The 18,107-nt window shown below is 38.6% G+C and overlaps 2 protein-coding genes across 2 annotated transcripts in view; one reads left to right on the top strand and one right to left on the bottom strand.

Annotated features, from left to right (window-relative positions):
- The window catches only part of ophn1 (oligophrenin 1), an 83,174-nt gene extending 78,729 nt beyond the window's left edge, over nt 1–4,445 (top strand). Inside the window, exon 24 of the mRNA XM_072676628.1 lies at nt 570–4,445. The gene's annotated coding sequence lies outside the window, so the exon portion shown is untranslated. The remainder of the gene's footprint in view (nt 1–569) is intronic.
- A 3,360-nt stretch (nt 4,446–7,805) lies between these two features.
- Nucleotides 7,806–18,107, bottom strand: part of ar (androgen receptor) — a 121,508-nt gene continuing 111,206 nt past the window's right edge. Inside the window, exons 6-8 of the mRNA XM_072676627.1 lie at nt 15,628–15,758; nt 15,053–15,204; nt 7,806–13,676 (exon numbers count right to left, since the gene is read on the bottom strand). Coding sequence (XP_072532728.1) covers nt 13,518–13,676; nt 15,053–15,204; nt 15,628–15,758 — 442 coding nt within the window. The 3' untranslated portion in view covers nt 7,806–13,517. The remainder of the gene's footprint in view (nt 13,677–15,052; nt 15,205–15,627; nt 15,759–18,107) is intronic.

The following is an 18,107-nucleotide window of genomic DNA, read 5'->3' as shown; positions in this document are numbered from 1 at the left end:
CTACAGTAGTTTAACCTCTGCCATTCAGCCTACAGCAGTTTAACCTCTGCCATTCAGCCTACAGCAGTTTAGCCTCTACCATTCAGCCTACGGCAGTTTAACCTCTACCATTCAGTCTACGGCAGTATAGCCCCACCCGTTCAGCCTACAGCAGTTTAGCCCCAACCGTTCAGCCTACAGCAGTTTAGCTCCACCTGTTCAGCCTACAGCGGTTTAGCTCCACCTGTTTTTTCTATCCACAATTTATTCTCTTATTTACATTTAGAAAATCACCAAAGTTTTTGCATATGACCAAAAATCACATTTTAAGACATTTGAGCAAAATCAAGCTTGCCTTATTCTAAAGGAATAAAGAGGAATCGGAAAAGAGTCATTTAGAAAGAAATTATGACTGCTTTTGGCTAATAAAACCCACACAAACGTTATAAGTAGACTTTAAGGGAAAAATAAAATTGCACAGAAATTGTAAATGTTGACTTTTTAAACTCTACTATTGCTCTGAACTGCTGCTCAGATGTCTGTTTGAGTATCTAAACCAATTTTATGTTTATGTTCTTGTTTTTCTAAAGGCTTTAAATGGGAAACTCAGCAGCTACATCGTTGTCATCATCATTATCACCATCATCGTCGTCATTGTGTTTGCTGCCCTCAGAGCATCACAGATGTGTGGATGCTTTTACCTGGTCGTGAACCCTTTCTTTTTGCGAGTGTGTAAGTGTGTGTGTGTGTGTGTGGGGGGGGGGGGGTTCAACAAAGTAGCTGACTGGACCAGAAATGTGGAAGAAACGTGCTACCTACTACAACTGTGCTTCTAATTACAGGCACCCCCTACCATCCAAAACCACACACACACACATATTCACACACATTCGTACACTAACCGGGACTGACTTGGTATTTATGCATGACTATGCACTGTAAATATGTGTATTGTGTTAATTTTTGTCGCTGAATGGGTCCCATTACCAAAAGCTGCACTTTCGCTATCTGAGAAACATGTTTCTGTTTAAAACACTCTCCCCCGCCTGAACCTCTCCGCCTGAACCCCCTTGACCTACTTTATGCACAGTTACAATTAAGAAATTTAACTACAGCATTATCTCCACTACAGCTTTCCCAGCATGCTATCAAGCTAAAGAGACTTATCAAAGGCCATGCATGTTGTTAATGCACTATTTCTCCTCACGTAATTGATTTAGCCTTTCTGCATCCATTTTCTTCCATAGCAACAGATTGCTAGATTGGACAGAGGTTTGGCAGAAAACCTGATGAGAAAAAAGTTTTAAGTTTTGCTCAGATTTAAAGTGTATTCTGATATATATATAACTTTAAATGTAAGTATTGTGATATAAACTGAGGTGTGTGTGTTACGGTCTCTCATTAGGGTTGAATATTAATAACACTCTAAATGTAGGTATTGTGATATAAACTGAGGTGTGTGTTACGGTCTCTCATTAGGGTTGAATATTAATAACACTCTAAATGTAGGTATTGTGATATAAACTGAGGTGTGTGTTACAGTCTCTCATTAGGGTTGAATATTAATAACACTCTAAATGTAGGTATTGTGATATAAACTGAGGTGTGTGTGTTACGGTCTCTCATTAGGGTTGAATATTAATAACACTCTAAATGTAAGTATTGTGATATAAACTGAGGTGTGTGTTACAGTCTCTCATTAGGGTTGAATATTAATAGCACTCTAAATGTAGGTATTGTGATATAAACTGAGGTGTGTGTTACAGTCTCTCATTAGGGTTGAATATTAATGACACTCTAAATGTAGGTATTGTGATATAAACTGAGGTGTGTGTTACGGTTTCTCATTAGGGTTGAATATTAATGACACTCTAAATGTAGGTATTGTGATATAAACTGAGGTGTGTGTTACAGTCTCGCATTAGGGTTGAATATTAATAACACTAAATGCAGGTATTGTGATATAAACTGAGGTGTCTCATTTTTACCATGTTCTGTAAAGCTTGTACAACCTATCAACAGTTGCTATGGAAGAACACATTTTTGTGGGTGGAACATGGAGAGGGTAATTGTCTACCAGTTGCAGCTCTTTGTGATTACTGTCATGGTAAATTATGTCACAATATGCTGCCATAAGCACATAGGCATTGTCCAAATTTCTAAAATATGTATATTTAAAGTATCTACAGGAAACAAACTTATATATGGATTTCTGCACATTTGTTTTTATTTAACAGAATTTAAAAGAGAAAAAAAAACATGAAATGAGCCATAACATTTGAACACACCACATTTTATGTTTTATTATTTTTCCAATATGTCGGAAACTGTGCAGAACATTTGTCTCGGTAGAAGATTTAAACTCAACTTGAGACCAGATGTTTGGAATATAAACTCCTTTTAGATAACTACTAAATACAAATGTAGAAATGCAGAGCTTTTTGGTTTATATAAATTTGTTTTTGTCCAGTCATTCTCCTTTTCTCCCAATTTGGTACAGGCCAATTATCCCACCCCTTTGTAGCTTCTCCTAGCACTACCAGTGCTCCTGACACTTGGAGGATAAGGACTTAACACGTCTCCTTCTATACATGCGAAGCCAGAAACGGCCTCTTTTCAAACTACTGTCAATGCGGCACTGCCGGGCAGCCGCTACATTCAGGGGAAAGGCGCTGCACTAGCTAACGATAACCCCTGCTGCCCAAAATCACTTTAAAAGTGATGAGGGGACAGAGCGCCATCTACTTGCCCGGAGAGAGCACAGCAAATTGTGCTCTCTCACATTCCGGCAGCTGATGGCAAAGCAGGCATGACTCGAGATTTGAACTTGCAGCCTCTGGGTTATAGTAGGAACTCTTTTGCTAAAAGTGAGGAACAGCTGAACCGAAATGCTAATCCAGAGGAGAGCGGAGCTCAACACGTAATAATCAACGTTATGACACTGCAGACATTTTTTACTGCTCTGTACAGTTCAAATCTAGCCCATGGTCTCAATGCCAAAATAATACACAATAACACAAAAACAATGCACAATGAGTTTTAATAGACTTAAACCTTTTTTCAGTAATAAGATCTACAGCGAATTCCTAAAAAAAAAACGACCCCAACTTACTTCTGGGTGGTTAACACTTCCTGATGGGCTACAAGTACACTATGAACTCATGACCAAGGCAAACAATCAAGAAAGAACACTACTTGCGGAGTATGGCTTCATCCATGTTGCTCTACGTTCAGATATTCTGTGTTTCTGGTTACAATAAGCTTCGTCTTGACAGGCTGCTGTAATTATCTTTTGCCTAAGATCACTGACCAGAACATGCTAGAATGCTAAAATAGCTGGACACGCACATGTTCTCCAGTGTTTTTAACAGCAGTGATAATGTTTGGTGTGGTTGTATGTTGACAAAAAGGAGGGGCGAGAGGCGAGGAAGTAATTATAACAGAGTCTTGTGTATTTTATAACACAGGTCTTGAACATTTCCCAGTGTTTAGTGCTCTACGCCTCTTTCGCCTACTGATTGTTATCCATCTGGAAGTGTCTTGTAGGCACTGATTAGTGACGAAGGTCTCTGTCAATCAGCAACCCACATTGTAGCGTGTAGCAGCGTTAGCATTAGCTGTTACCATTTCTTCACCCAATGAAATTTGTTTAAAGATAACTAGGATGCTGAGAGTCAATTCAACCATGACTAGGTGCCTTCCCGTCTCAGAATACCGTCTGAGTAGGCAGCGTTTGTTACATGTCAGCCAGCCAAGGTGAATTAGCTGGGTAAGTGCTTCTGCTGAGTTCCAACACAGTCTAACTAAATTACACTGAAATGCACAGCAGGTTCTAGCCATTAAAATTAAAGAGCACGTAGGAAAATATCTCATCATTGGAAAATTATTTGCAGTTTTAAAGGGTGGCCAGCGTAAACAACCTCACACTAAATTTAATAAATGCAATGCTTAAGCAAGACAGTAAATCAAACCCAAAACTCTAAAAGCTGGGCAGTTTTAGGGGTTGAAATGATGGCACAAAAAACAAGGACATTACTTATAAAGTTCTTTTCCACTACCTGGTGCTTATCCCTTTATTAGGCAACTGCTGTGCATTTTGCAACATATAAAAGAAGACATGTATTTCAATTATAATGTACATTTATACAGCACAGCGTTTCACATACATACATATACTGTTTTGTCGCTGTCCTGCAAAAACCTTGCATTGCAATGTCTGCAGTTAATAACTTTTGACATAATGTGCTTCTGGCAGTTGGTCTTAACATTGTTTGAAAATGTTGTAATGAACAGACCAATTGAAATGATCAGTGATGACTTCCATTTTTTTCACCTCATATAGAAAGGTGCCATTTCGGAACAGCCACAATATACACAGTGTATACCTGAGCCCCTGGTCAAAATATCTGTAACTGTGAATTATTAAGCAAGTGAAGGACACCCTAATTTTTTTAAAAGCATTAACTTTTCAGGAATATATATATATATATATATATATATATATATATATATATATTGCTGAAAAGTTAATGCTTTTAAAAAATTATTATTATTATTAGTATTATTATTTTGCAATTTTTATTGTTACAAAAAAAAGAAAAAAATGTCCCAAAGCAAATGTTTGGGTACTGTACCTAGTAACTCCCCCTTTGCCAAGTGTCACAGCTTATCAATACTTGTTTACAATACAACACCTCTTGTTTGAGGGATTTTCAGACATCTTCCCTGCAGAAGGCTTCACACTTAACTCTCTGCACTGCTCTTTTGAAGGGCTTAGAATCACAGATTTTCAATGTTTTGTTCGGGGGACTGTGAAGGCCATGACAAAACCCTCACCTTGTGCTTAGTAATGTTATACTGCTGTAGAAGCCTTTCTCTCTACAGCTTTTTACAGATTGTGTGATGCTTCACTTCCATCTACCAGTGAAAAGTTTCCTGTGCCACTGGCTGCATTACAAATCCAAAGCATCAATCCAGCCCCATGCTTAACAGTTGGAGAGCTTTTTGTTGGGCATGTTGTGGCCAGGAAGTTCTATTTACCTTCATCAGTCCACAGGACGTGTTCCTAAAATGCATCACACCTTTTTTTTTTTTTTTTTTTTATGTACAATGTGAAGCTGATTTTTGTGGTGAGGACACAGGAAAGTGATGTCGGTTTCACTGCACATTAGAACAGTGCAGCACCACTTCAGAAAAATTGTCCTGGAGGTCTAGTGCAGTGAAACAGAGGCTTTGATTTGCCTTTCTAGCAATCCTATGAGCAGTTCTCTCAGAAAAGGTTCTTGGTCTTCCAGACCTCATAGGTTGTTCGACAGCTGCTTAGATAAACTCATGGCTGCTGATTGTTGGGACAAGATGTAAAGAGTGAGAGTATTTATAAAACTATATAGCAGTGATTGTTAGCAAGCCATTACAAGCTCATTAAGCTCTGGGACTTTGGTAAGCGTAATCTGACTTTACACTTTAGAATAGTTTTCTTTTTTCCCTCTCTGTGTAACTGTACAAAAACAAACATAATAATGTTGCTTTTATCATTTTTAAGAACATTTTTTAGCTTTTAGAGATCAGTTGATCTTTCACTCACTGAAACTGTTTGCAGAAACAGGAATTTTGAGTCAGGGTGCCCAAACTTTTGCAGACGGCTGTTTGTATGTGTATGTTAAATTTAGTAAATAAACTAGAACTGATGTGTAAAATGTGCAGAAAATGTCATATTTAAGTTAGTTTCCTGTTCTTTTTGTCATCTCAACAAGATTTCTACAACCTTATTGCAATTCTAGTTGTACAGACTTTACAGTAAATTACAGTCTAATTTACTGTAAGCATGTTTTTACAGTCATTACACAGCTAATTAATATGGCTGATTTTTACTATGTCCATTTTCATCTTGATACTCAGTTGAGCTCTAGAACCTAAGGGACTGTAAAAGAAAAGCTGTGGCTGTTTTTGTCCTATACTGTGTGGGTCAGCAAACAACTGTGTTACTGTATTTTAAACGTATAGTTTCATTTAAAGACACTCCTGTATTCAGAACAAAAGGGATGGGTTAGCTTATCGTCAGTGGCGAAAGTAAAAACCTGGTATCTATTTAATATTAATATGCATTAATATAACAATTTTATTCAGACCACTTTGGGTCCATTCATCACATACAGCTTAAAACAAAGCTGCCAGTGCCTTTAAATGGTTTATGAACAAGGAATAATTAAACTACAGGGTTTTGCTACAACTGACTATTTGCTACTCAAACACTCGAACACATAAGCTTTTCTATTTTTCTTTTTCAATGTCATTGATTGACATACTGATAAAACTCCTGTCTTTGCTTTGCTTAAAGCAAGCACCTCTGTTGCGATACATTTTCAGATGTCGTCCTTTCAGTCTCATTAACGCAGGCCAGTGCCGCTTCCACACGCATTTACAGTGTAGTGTTCACTTGCCTGGTGTTTTATGTGTGTTTTTGTCTTTCGTCAATGTGAAGCTGAAATGCTGAAATGTGAAGGGGAGCTCAAGGAGGCCAGTTCGTTTCATTTGGTCTCCTGACAGCGGCTTTATTTATTGTATCTTCAGAGACAGATGTTGGAAATGCACTTTGTGTTTCAGGAAATGATGAACTTTAACCCTTAAGTGGGGTTTGGCTTGTGCGGAAACTCGCATTATTAATTCCTGTTTTTTTGGTCTGAAGCCTGTTCAGTTTCTCTGTAATTTTATTGTCTGGCCATTGTTCTCAGTTAAGCCTGTTTTGTAAAAAGAAAAAAAAATTCTCTGTGAAAGCTCCTCAATGTTTTCAGTATTGTACTCTGTAACTGTCTCTCATAACCTTGGATTTGTTGTTTGAATGTCCTGCAAGAAAAAGAATGCAACCCCTTTTTGATGCAGCGTTACGTGTTGTTTTTTATTAATGTTGAGGAATTTTTTTAAACCGTAAACTAAGGGTCACAAATTAATAATGTTATTAATAAGTTAATGATGACATATCATTGATATAGTAATGTGCTTGTAGGTGATAAAATACACTGTTAAAGGGGAACTCATTTCAGGTTAGGGTTGGAAAAACCTTCCCAGAACTATGTTCAAGCAGTGTCTCAGACTTCAGGCAGACCGTGAATGACCCTGTTTACATTTTAGCCATTTCATTCCAAAGAGAATTTCATAAAGTCAGTCGAATTCCTCTTTAACAGTGTAGTTATTAGCATTAAATTGGTAATAAGAAAGTAATAGCCCTTAGTGTTGTTATGTAAATGAGCACCCCTTAAAGTTATTAACTAATAATGGATCATCAGTGACCTTTTAACAGCGTACTACTCTTTGACCCTTAATATATAATGTCTTATTTAAAAAAAAGAAAAGTTAAAAGAGAATAACACCCATGTTTCAAAAAAGAATTAAATAAATGTAAAATATATATATTTTAAATTCCCAATTTGAAACCACCACCATCATCATCAAAAGACACATAATTAAATGGTTATATTTGTGTTGTAATCATGCAGACGTCTGCTTCCAGTCACCACCACTGTAGAGTTGGTAAGTTTCTCTACAATGAACAGTTTGATTATTCCTCTCAACCACTGAATTATGCAGAAAAAATTTAAATATGGTTAGTGTTCCTCTTTAGCCTGTGTTGCCAAGTGAGGTTTATCTGATTAGTACAGTAAAGTCTCGGGTAAATCCCTCAGAAATTGAAGTTTGCCATAATTATGAGTTTGGTCTTATTTTAGAACTGAAACACAAATAAGTGCTTTAGAGAATATTGGAAAATGACAGTCGACCTTTGTTCAGGTTTCCTGGTTCGTTCTTACCAATTATTCAACAATCAAACATCATCACAAAGCACAAAGATGATTATTTTATTTAATAGCATGTAAAGAAACACAGACAAAACAAATTTACACGAAGCTACACATTATAATCCTCGATGTGGTGAAGCTTCTGATGGCCTGTCCATTTTACATGTGACCTGCTGGACAACAGCTCAAAAGAAAACAAACGAAATGGATCATCCATTTACAAACAGGAATTTGTTTCTCGGGGATTCGGTTTTATAATATAGCCAAACGCTCTGCAAAAGTGCATTTCTTTAAAAAGAGGCTATAAACTTACAGGAGTTTATATACACCACAAACCAGAATTGTTCACAAGGAAAACAAATCATTAAAAAAATCACCTAAGGAATATGTGTATGAATACTTTTAACAGCCAATAGCAGGATAGAAAAACGGGTATAATTAGTCATACATACACAAAGTTAAACGATTTACACCAACGACAACCAAAAAAAAGGAGAGCTAATTTTATAAATACATGGCTTGTTTGCATACCCTTGACAAGTTAGCTAGTTTATTTATTTGTACATCGACTTCTTCACCAAACCAAACCATTATTTTTCAAAAACCAAACCATTTTTGAAAAATTGCGTGAGATTAGTGTACTTGTTGAGGAAGAAGATTTTGACGAGCGCTAATTAATCTGTTGCTTCAACGACGATGGTTCGAGTTGGGAATTTGGGAAGGGGGAGAAACAGCGGAGATACTCATCACTGTTTACCCCTTAGTTACTGATCGAAACGTCACTTTGTGAAAAAATATGAAAAACATTCAGGTTTACAGAGTTGAGAGTGTGTATCCAGAAGGTGCGCCACGCTCGCCTCTAGCTGGTATGACCCGTTAGCCGAGTCAGCGCTTGAAAGCAGGAGCCGAAACGATCTGAAAAGCAGCTTTTGTAGATTTTTATTTTTTTGGATTATTGCTTTTTTGTTTAAGAAAAAGTAAAACAAACAGGATTGATTTCATCAATTCTAACCTCGGCGTTGCAGGAGATGCGTATTTAAAGTGAAACATGCACACTAGACATTCATTAGGGTGGGAAACGCAGCGCACACACACACGCACCTGGCTGTCTTTACTTCACTAACACCTTTTAAAGCCATTGAAACCGAACGGCGGAGCACGAGGTTGAGATCTTACGTTGTCTGCAACCTTTTTTTTAAGCCACAAAAGCACACAAAAGCATTAGCAATTAGTGCTCTCCACTAAGGCCTAGATAAACACTACATAGCCTCTTGTAAGCGGTGCGCAAGGCTGACGTTAGCACTTCATTAGCACGGCGCATTGCTAACTTGGCGTGAACGGGATCGAAAACTGCGGAACGTGGCGAACTTTTCCCAACTTGTTGATCAAATATGAAACAACCCACACCCCAAATACTGCTTTGCATGAATGCAACTCTCAGTAATTAGCGAACCAGGCGTTTGCTTAATGATTTAATGACTTGGCATAGCTTTGAAGCAGCAGAGTGTGAGGTGGGGGAGGTGTGTAAATCAGGCCTAGTGGCTTTAATAGAGAAGAAGTTCACTTTCCAGTTTCCAGTTTAGCGCTTCGTAATGAGCGCCTTAGGCCCCGTCTAAATGCTTAAAGAGTCGTGCGAGTGTGTTCGCGGTTCGCTCTGAGCTGTCAAAACGGGGAGAAAAGTCCTCCCCTGACAAAACAATCTTCTCCCGTCCCGCCTTTCCTCCCCTCTTTACCTCCAGCCGGCGCGTCAGCTAGCAAAATGGCACAAACGAGCTAACAGACTGCGCCGCTTCTCCACTGAGCCTTTCCCAGTTAAAAGGCAATCTACATACATAACGCCCACGGTATTATCCAGTCAAACGAGCAGAGCCTGGAAATCTGCATTCTTTCTGCTCTTAAGCCACACAGGCTTCTGTTTCCTGACACGCATGCTAGTTTAGATGATTTCACTGGAGCTCCGTCGAAGCTCCGGCTGGTGCAGGGAGGGGGCCGTGCCCACCTTGAGATCGAGTTTTTAGCACCTCGCAGCCTAGCTGCTCAGCAAAACGTGACAGTAATGACAGAGGTAAAGAGGCAGATTGGCGCGAAGAAAAAGCCTCATTTACGCTTCCCCCCCAAAATGTAGTCGATCAGAGTTTGGCGGTTCTTTAGTTTCACCCATGAGCTACGAGGCTAATATAGCTAACAAGCAAATGCAAAAGTCTAACGGCATTTATTTACCATTCTACTTAACTGTACACTGTCTGTCACGAGCTTCAGATCACATATACAGCGTATTTAGTGCTAACGTACTTCCCAAAATCCTAAAGGGAGGCTAGAAGAAATGAGCATTATTGAAGAGGGGTCTTGATTTCTACGTTTCGTGTTTGGAACATTTATGCTCTGAAACGAAGGCCTAGGTGTAACAGTCACACTTCACCACTGTGATTAACTGTGGCTAATAGGTGGGGTGTGTGCTTTCACTGCTCGTTAGCTATTATCGTTAGCCTTGTAGATAAAAAAACCCCGAAAGAAGCAAACCTCAGACACCAAACATGTCTTGACATTTTGGGACCACCGCGCCAAACTATCGCTTTAATGAGTGTGTCTAGTTGCCGAGCCATTTGTGTGGCAACAGTCACCAAGAACAAGAAGACAATCCCCGACTGTCCTTCAGACTAGCTTAAAGGGAAAGGTTTAGCTTAATCTTAGTAAAGGCCATGTTTTTATTTCGTTGCCTTTTTCTTTCAGAAGCTGTGCATCACTTAGCTTAGCTCAGTTCGGTGTTTTGGTTCTCTAGGTCTACAAATGTCAGAAGAATAAAAAAAGCGATTAAATTATTTATTGCTTGTGCAGAAATGGTGGCACTTGCAGTAAGGGAGCAGGGGTGAGGGGGAAAGGATGCCTTTCCATGCCAAACAACTGGTCAACAACAGCAACCACAGCAACGAGGAGAAGGAGAAAAAGCACAGGCGGAGTTGGAGTTTGTCGGGGTGCAGTGACAGTTTACCTTTCATAGCCGAGACAGCAACAGTCTCGTCTGGAGCTGACGTTTAAGCTTTAGTAAAGAAACAATGAATATTGATGTAGATTAATTTGATAACGAAAAAAAGAAAAATGAAATATTTTTAAAAAATGTCTTATTAATCAGACCTTTTACAAATGCTTTTACAATAGGCCAAATTAATAATACAATAATAAACATTTCAGTAACACGTAGTAATAATAACAGACCCCAATAAACAACAACTTAAGCATTTATTAATGACTGTTAATAACTAAGAAACCTTAGACATTCATTTATTAAGTGCCACACTAAACATTTTTATGATTAACAGTCATCTATAATGTCATTAATTATTAAACAACATTATCGCTAATAAATGTCCAATAATGAAGTGCCTACAACATTGCATACAAACAATGAAGAATTATGAACAACTTTAAGTGATGAGATATATATAACTAAATATGTTTACAATTATTTTTATAAGATTTAGATAATTGAAACATCTGAAATATAAATATTAAGAGTTATTAACAAACAAGCAAATAATGCTTAGGTTGCTGTTTATTGGGGCCTGTTTACTAACTCTGATAAGGGCACCATGGTTAAAAAGAAATAGCAAAAGGCTTAAAAAATATATGGACATTTATTTCACATCTTTTTGAGTTAACTCATTTTGAGGATCCTCGTTCCAACACAGTTGTCCTGACTTTTATTTTGTACTGTGGTTTTCCAGTCTCAGCTAGCCGACGCTGCCTAGCAAAACGGTTTTAGTCTGAATTCTTTACAGATCCAGCCGTGCCTTACGGCATGTTGTACATGTAATGGAATAAACCAGTTGGGGCTGTGGCTAGTAGATGTTGCAGTGCACCTCCTTCGCTCTCCAAACTCCGCCCATGAGAGAAAGGCTAAAGCGGTGCGCTTATCTGGAAGATTCACATTGAAGTGCAAGAGCTTATTTGCTACAAAAATCATCACATCGTAAAGAGTGGAAACGTGTACAGGCTATTTTTGTAAAAGTGTAAAAACGTCTAACGAGCAAAACGTTACCATGCGAAGTTTTTTTTTTTATTTGTCTTTTTGTTGTTTTTTTGTATTGGTTGTAAGCAGTGAAGAGATTTAAATGAGTTGAACTGGTCACAGTTAGCCCATATCTACTGTATATCTTAATGTCTGTATGTACAGCTATGAGTTGTAAATGACAGACTGGTAAGTTTAAAAGATAATTTTGGTAAAAAGTAACGTGAGAGAGAACATGCAGCCCTCACCGAAAGTTATGTTCTGTCTGTGAGTGTGCTGTGTGTGTGTGTGTGTGCATTTGTGTATTTGTAGGTGTGTATATGTGTTAAATTCTCATATCAATGTCCCTTATCAACACACCTTTATCAGTATACACACTACCATTCAAAAGTTTAGTATCACTTTTTGTTCAACTGTATGTATGAACTGGTTTTCAGAGAAAGCTCTGGCACGTCACGAATGACGTTCTCCTAAAATGAATATCCAGACTGGTGTTCATGAAGTTCTACTAAAATTACCATTAATAATGAGATTCTAAATATTTTTATTTAGTATGAATTTCTAATAACCTTAATATCCAAAAACAAAGTTCTAATGCCATTAATATCCAGCATGAAGTGCTACTAAAATAAACATCCAGAATAAAGCTCTACTGAAATTAGTGAATGCCCAGAATGACATTCTAAAAACTAGTATGAAATTCACGTGGTGATGTCATTTTAAAGAGAAATAGATAATTACATTAAAATGTGTATGAGTTTATCAATTCGTGTTGCTCTCAAAACACTTAATATAGAGTGAAGTAGTAAAAATGCTGATTGTGATTCCAGACCTTTGAACGGTAGCGTTACTAATGACATACTACAGTATTCTGTCCAATAAGACGGACTTGGGAATACTGTCTAGTCATTGTGTGTTAAGGGTTTTAATAAAACATGCTGGCACCTTCTGTTTTCTGTCTGCTGTAATATTTGAGAAGCATAGAGAGGAAAGTCTGTGCGTCTAACGTTACATCGGACTTAAACACCACCGTACGAAAAGTAGAAACCCAGACACGGATATAAACACGCTTTGATTGTCGCTCTTTTGATTAGTGAGTAGTTTTGGAGGCCTTTAGATCGCTTTACTCTGCCTTTAGTTTTTCAGTTGAAGCAGCCTGAACTCGAGCTTTACGGCAGTAAACGTTTATGTTTCCAAGCCAACAGAAATGCATAGAGTGAAATATATATATTAAGACGTAAACAGATCAGTGCCTTATTTAAGGGAAACTACTAGTGCACATTTTGTCTTTTCAGGGCTCAAGTAAAAACTGAAGGTTTCTTTTTTTCAGGTAACAGAGTGTAGCTCTTCAGACTCTTCAGGAATAATGCTTGAGAAAAAAAGAGAGACAGAGAGACAGTAAAAGAGAGAGAGAGAGAGTCGATCCACACCGAGCTATCAGCGTGAGAAAATGATGTGAAATTATCTCGCAGCAGAAGATAGACCAGTGTAACGATGTAATGGTCCTCGGCAGATTTCAGAGACATTTTTTGAAAGAGAAGAAAAGGAGAAGGGGCGAGAGAGGAGGACAGAGAGACAGCGCGAGAGAGAGAGTACAAATCTTTAGGTCTCCCTGCAAAACCTTGAGAGAAATAGCCGTGCGGGCCGAGCGGTGGACTGGAACAGACCGGATCAAACCGGATCTAGACGGGATCGGGGGCCGTGGGCTTGGCCAGTCTGGGCTTGGAAGGCGGAGCTTGGTGTTACTTGTGGAACAGGATTGGCTTGGCCAGGCCAGCGAGGATCTTTGGTACTTGGACGGAAATGATCTCAGCAATCATCTCGGGGAAGCTGACTTTAGTGGGTAGAGACTGGGCCTGGACGAAAAGGTCAAAGGTGAACTGGTGCAGCTTCCGCACAATCTGTAGAAGAGAAAGAGAGAGGCAAAAGGAAAGGAGTAGATGAGAGGAGTAAGAAGGAGAGGAGAAAGCCAAGGAGAAAGGAGCAAAAGAAGAAAGGAATGAAGAAGGTGGGATAGGAGAGGAGAGAAGAGAAGAGGAGTGAGGAAAGAGAGGAGATAAAAGTAGAGAAGAGGAGTGGATAGACGAAGGAATGAGACGAAGATAGGAAAGATGAGAAAATGACCCGAGTGATGAAGAAGATAATAGAAAAGGAAAGGAGAGGTGAGAGAGAGGCAGAAAACAGAGGAGATGTGAGTCGAGGAGAAAAATAGAAAAGAAGTGGAGAGCATAAAGAAAGAATGGACAGAAGAGTACAGGAGAGAAATAATTGGTTTTATTGGAAAAACTGGAAATCAATAGAAGAACAGAACTAGAGGGCTGACTGATGAGGAAAAAACCTGAAAAAAACCTTTTTAATCATTTGTGCATGACTGCTTATTGGTGTGTTTACTGTAGAACTCTATATAACATTAGAATAAACCCTAATAAACATAAAGTCAGTGGTCAGTGAGTGTGTTTAGTGTAAAACTCTATATGACATTGTAATAAACCCTAATAAACATAAAGTCAGCGGTCAGTGAGTGTGTTTAGTGTAAAACTCTATATAACATTAGAATAAACCCTAATAAACATAAAGTCAGTGGTCAGTGAGTGTATTTACTGTAAAACTCTATATAACATTAGAATAAACCCTAATAAACATAAAGTCAGTGGTCAGTGAGTGTGTTTAGTGTAAAACTCTATATAATATTAGAATAAACCCTAATAAACATAAAGTCAGTGGTCAGTGAGTGTGTTTAGTGTAAAACTCTATATAACATTAAAATAAACCCTAATAAACATAAAGTCAGTGAGTGTGTTTACTGTAAAACTCTATATAACATTAGAATAAACCCTAATAAACATAAAGTCAGTGGTCAGTGAGTGTGTTTACTGTAAAACTCTATAGAACAACAGAATAAACCTAAATAAAGTCAGTGTTTAGGTTTGGTTGGTCGTCTCTGTGAACTCCAGATACTGCATGGATTTATTCAGTTCCACCAGCAGCTGATTTATTTTAATGAAGGACTGATTAGATAAAGTGTTGGATGGGAACTGGGAATACTGGACTTCCTCCAGGAAAGCACTAGGAATGTTTACGCTAACACACTGCCACACACAACAAGCAACAATTCTACTGTTTATTCTACTGTCATAAACTCATACTGTTCAGATCAACACAATTCTAGATATATGTTCTGTTCATACAGAACTGCACACGTGAAACTGTCGATATCACATATTGCACAGCGGGCTTTCAAAGATTAAGTGTGTGTGTGTGTGTGTGTACTCCTCACCGGCTGCAGCGAGTCCATTAGTCGTGTTAGTTGGTAGAAGCGCTGTGCACAGTTACTCTTCCTCCCTTGATTAATCAGACGGTCCAGCTCATTAATGTATGTCAGACGCAGCTCATCAAAATACTTCTGACTCTTCAGACCTTCAACAGGAACTACAGAGAGAGAGAGAGAGAGAGAGAGACAGACAGGCAGAGAGGGAGGAAGGGGAAGAGAAAGAGGAGGAGGAGAGCGAGAGGGAGACAGAGGGGGAAACAGAGAGAGAGAGAGAAAAAAAAAGAAAATAGGCACAAATGAGGAGAGAGAGTGAGAGAAAGAGAGAGAGAGAGAGAGGGGAAGAGGAGGAGAAAGAGGAGGAGGAAGGCGAGAGGGAGACAGTGGGGGAAACAGAGAGAGAAAGGAAAGAAAATAGGGACACATGAGAAGAGAGAGTGAGAAAGATAGAGAGAGAGAAAGACAGAGAGAGAGCGTATTCATTTTAAACAGATTTGGCACGCCAGTCTGTTCTACACTGAAACCAGCTTTAAGAGCATGTTGGGAGGTGTGCGTAGTGTATCACAGGGTGCATGGTCACTTACTGATGCTGAAGAGCAAGAGAGCCTTCATGCAGAGAAACTCCTCCTGAGTGACCTGCAGCAGCACAAACTCCTGAGACAGGTGCTTCATCTGCACACAGTGCTCGTACATACTGGAGATATGCATCCTCCGACTGAGAGAGACACAGAGTGAGGTACAAATGTGAGACAGATGAAGTGAGAGAGGTAAAAATATATGAGTGAGATCACTCATGAGACAAGCAGAGAGTGAAGGGAGAGTTCAAGAGACAAGCTAGCAAGCGAACCTAGAGTCCTGGTGAACTAGTGAACAGAGAGACGAGCGGAGTGGTTTCCAACAGTGCTGACCACTATTATACAAGTTTGTTTGATTTAAGTAGCATTATGCAGTAATAAGCTCCCCTACGGTCAATAAGTGTAAAGCCCTGGTCACACTGGGATTTTTGGATTTAATAAATAAAGTTAAATGGCAACGCTTTTTGAGATAAAAATCTCAGCAATGATCAGTAAATATCTTTCAGTAAATTGTAATCTGGCATTTAAGTATGACAGCCGTGTGAAGATGGACAATTAATCATGTGTGGGATTTTAACCAATGGAACAGTCGAGGGGATAGGATTTGTCACGACTCCGGAAATCAGCAGTGTACTGATCACTGGTGAAATTGCTAATGCCCCCAGAAGAAAAGATAATTACCATATGATTGCACCTCCCGACTGACTGTGTAACCCTTCTGCCTCTTGCTGGTGCTGTATTTTGTAATCTGCACGTGTTTCTGCCCTCCCTACATGTTGCCTCAGACAGAGGAGCAACAGTTCTGTTGGTTGGGTACGGAAATTTTCCTGTCAGAGTTCACCAAAGTAGAACTTGATACAAAAGTACGAACAAAATGTATTTTTCCTGAAGTTGTGTACGTGAAATTCATCCTGTTGCGGCGGTTCTCATTAAAATGCATGAAACTTTGTAAATAGGACACACTTTTTACATGCATTTCTGGACAAGCTGAGAGAGACACAAAAACATCACTGAAAGTGACAGAAGCATGTGGACTGACCTGGTAGAGTCCTAGTCCTTTACATAAGCATGACACAGGTTATGTGCCTTGCTGTTCTCTCAAGCATTGTCCTGCCGACTTAACCAGAGTTACATACTGCAGTTGACAATACAGACGCTATTACTTCTATTACGAGTCTGTGGAGCATCAACATGACTTTCAAGATGCTATTATAAGGTAAAAATGCCACATTGTTTTGTTTTAAATGCTGAAACATACCTGGTATTGTTCATCCGTTACTCTGTATTTGCACCAAAATTATTTATTAAGTATTTATTTAATGATTGCAATCATGTCTCCACAAGTACTGCTTTATGTACTTCACATTAGTTATGTGAAGCTATGTATTGGCTATGTATGTTCTTAAGTTATTACTTTACCATAAAAATCATTGGCCCTTTGCGTTCAATAGAGCTTGACTCTTAGTTTACTGGCTCTGTTTGACGCTTAGTTCACTTGCTTGGCTCAACTCTCCATTCACTCACTTACTACTGAACTGTTATTCGGTTCAAATTAAACTTATTATACCCAGTGTTCTCTGGTTCTATAGTGTATTGTGCGGTATTCACTACTTCAGTACGGTACATTTACATTTTAGCTTCAAACTGTGGTAAAACATTATGTATGGTCATGAACATCGTACATTGACTACAACTTATTATTATTATTTTATTTATTTATTTAAAAAAAAAATATATATATAAAAACATATATTATATATATATATAAAAAACACACACACATATATATACAGTCATGCCCGAAAGTATTCATACCCCTGGCAAAGTTTGACTTAAATTTACTTTTATTTAACCAGAAGTTATATTTTTGCCTTGAAACGACACAGGCATCTCCCAGGAGATAACACGATGATGTACAAGAGGCATCATTGTGGGAAAAAGTATTTCTCAGCTTTTATACACATTTGAACAAAAAGTGGCATGTCCAAAATTATTCATACCCTTTGAAAACTGTCACAGTATATGGGAAAATCCAAAGTTCTATACCATTCCAAATAGTCCAAGCTGTTTTAAAGCATCCTAATTACCCTGATTCATTGGGAACAGCTGTTTTAATCAACTCAACAGGAGAAAAACAGCAGCTCTCTGCAGTTGGTTTGTGGACAGTCATGGCTAAGACAAAGGAGCTCACTAAGGACCTGCGGCTGTGCATTGTGGCCGCTCACAAGTCAGGAAAGGGCTATAAAGCCATATCAAAATGTTTTCAAGTTCCAGTGGCTACAGTGCAAAGTATTATTAAAAAATACAAGAAGTTCCGCACTGTGGAAAATCTCAGAAGATGTGGTCGGAAGCCAAAAGTGACACCTGTGCTGGCCAGGAGAATAGTGAGAGAGGTGAAGAAAAATCCAAGGATCACCACCAAGGCCATCCTGGTGAATCTGGACTCTGCTGGTGGCGACATCTCAAGGCAGACAGTTCAACGGACACTG

This window comes from Salminus brasiliensis, chromosome 1 (assembly GCF_030463535.1).
Source record: "Salminus brasiliensis chromosome 1, fSalBra1.hap2, whole genome shotgun sequence".
In the NCBI taxonomy this organism is placed as follows: domain Eukaryota; kingdom Metazoa; phylum Chordata; class Actinopteri; order Characiformes; family Bryconidae; genus Salminus; species Salminus brasiliensis.
The sequence above is the reverse complement of the archived record's forward strand: the minus strand, read 5'-3'. Positions and strand labels throughout refer to the sequence as shown.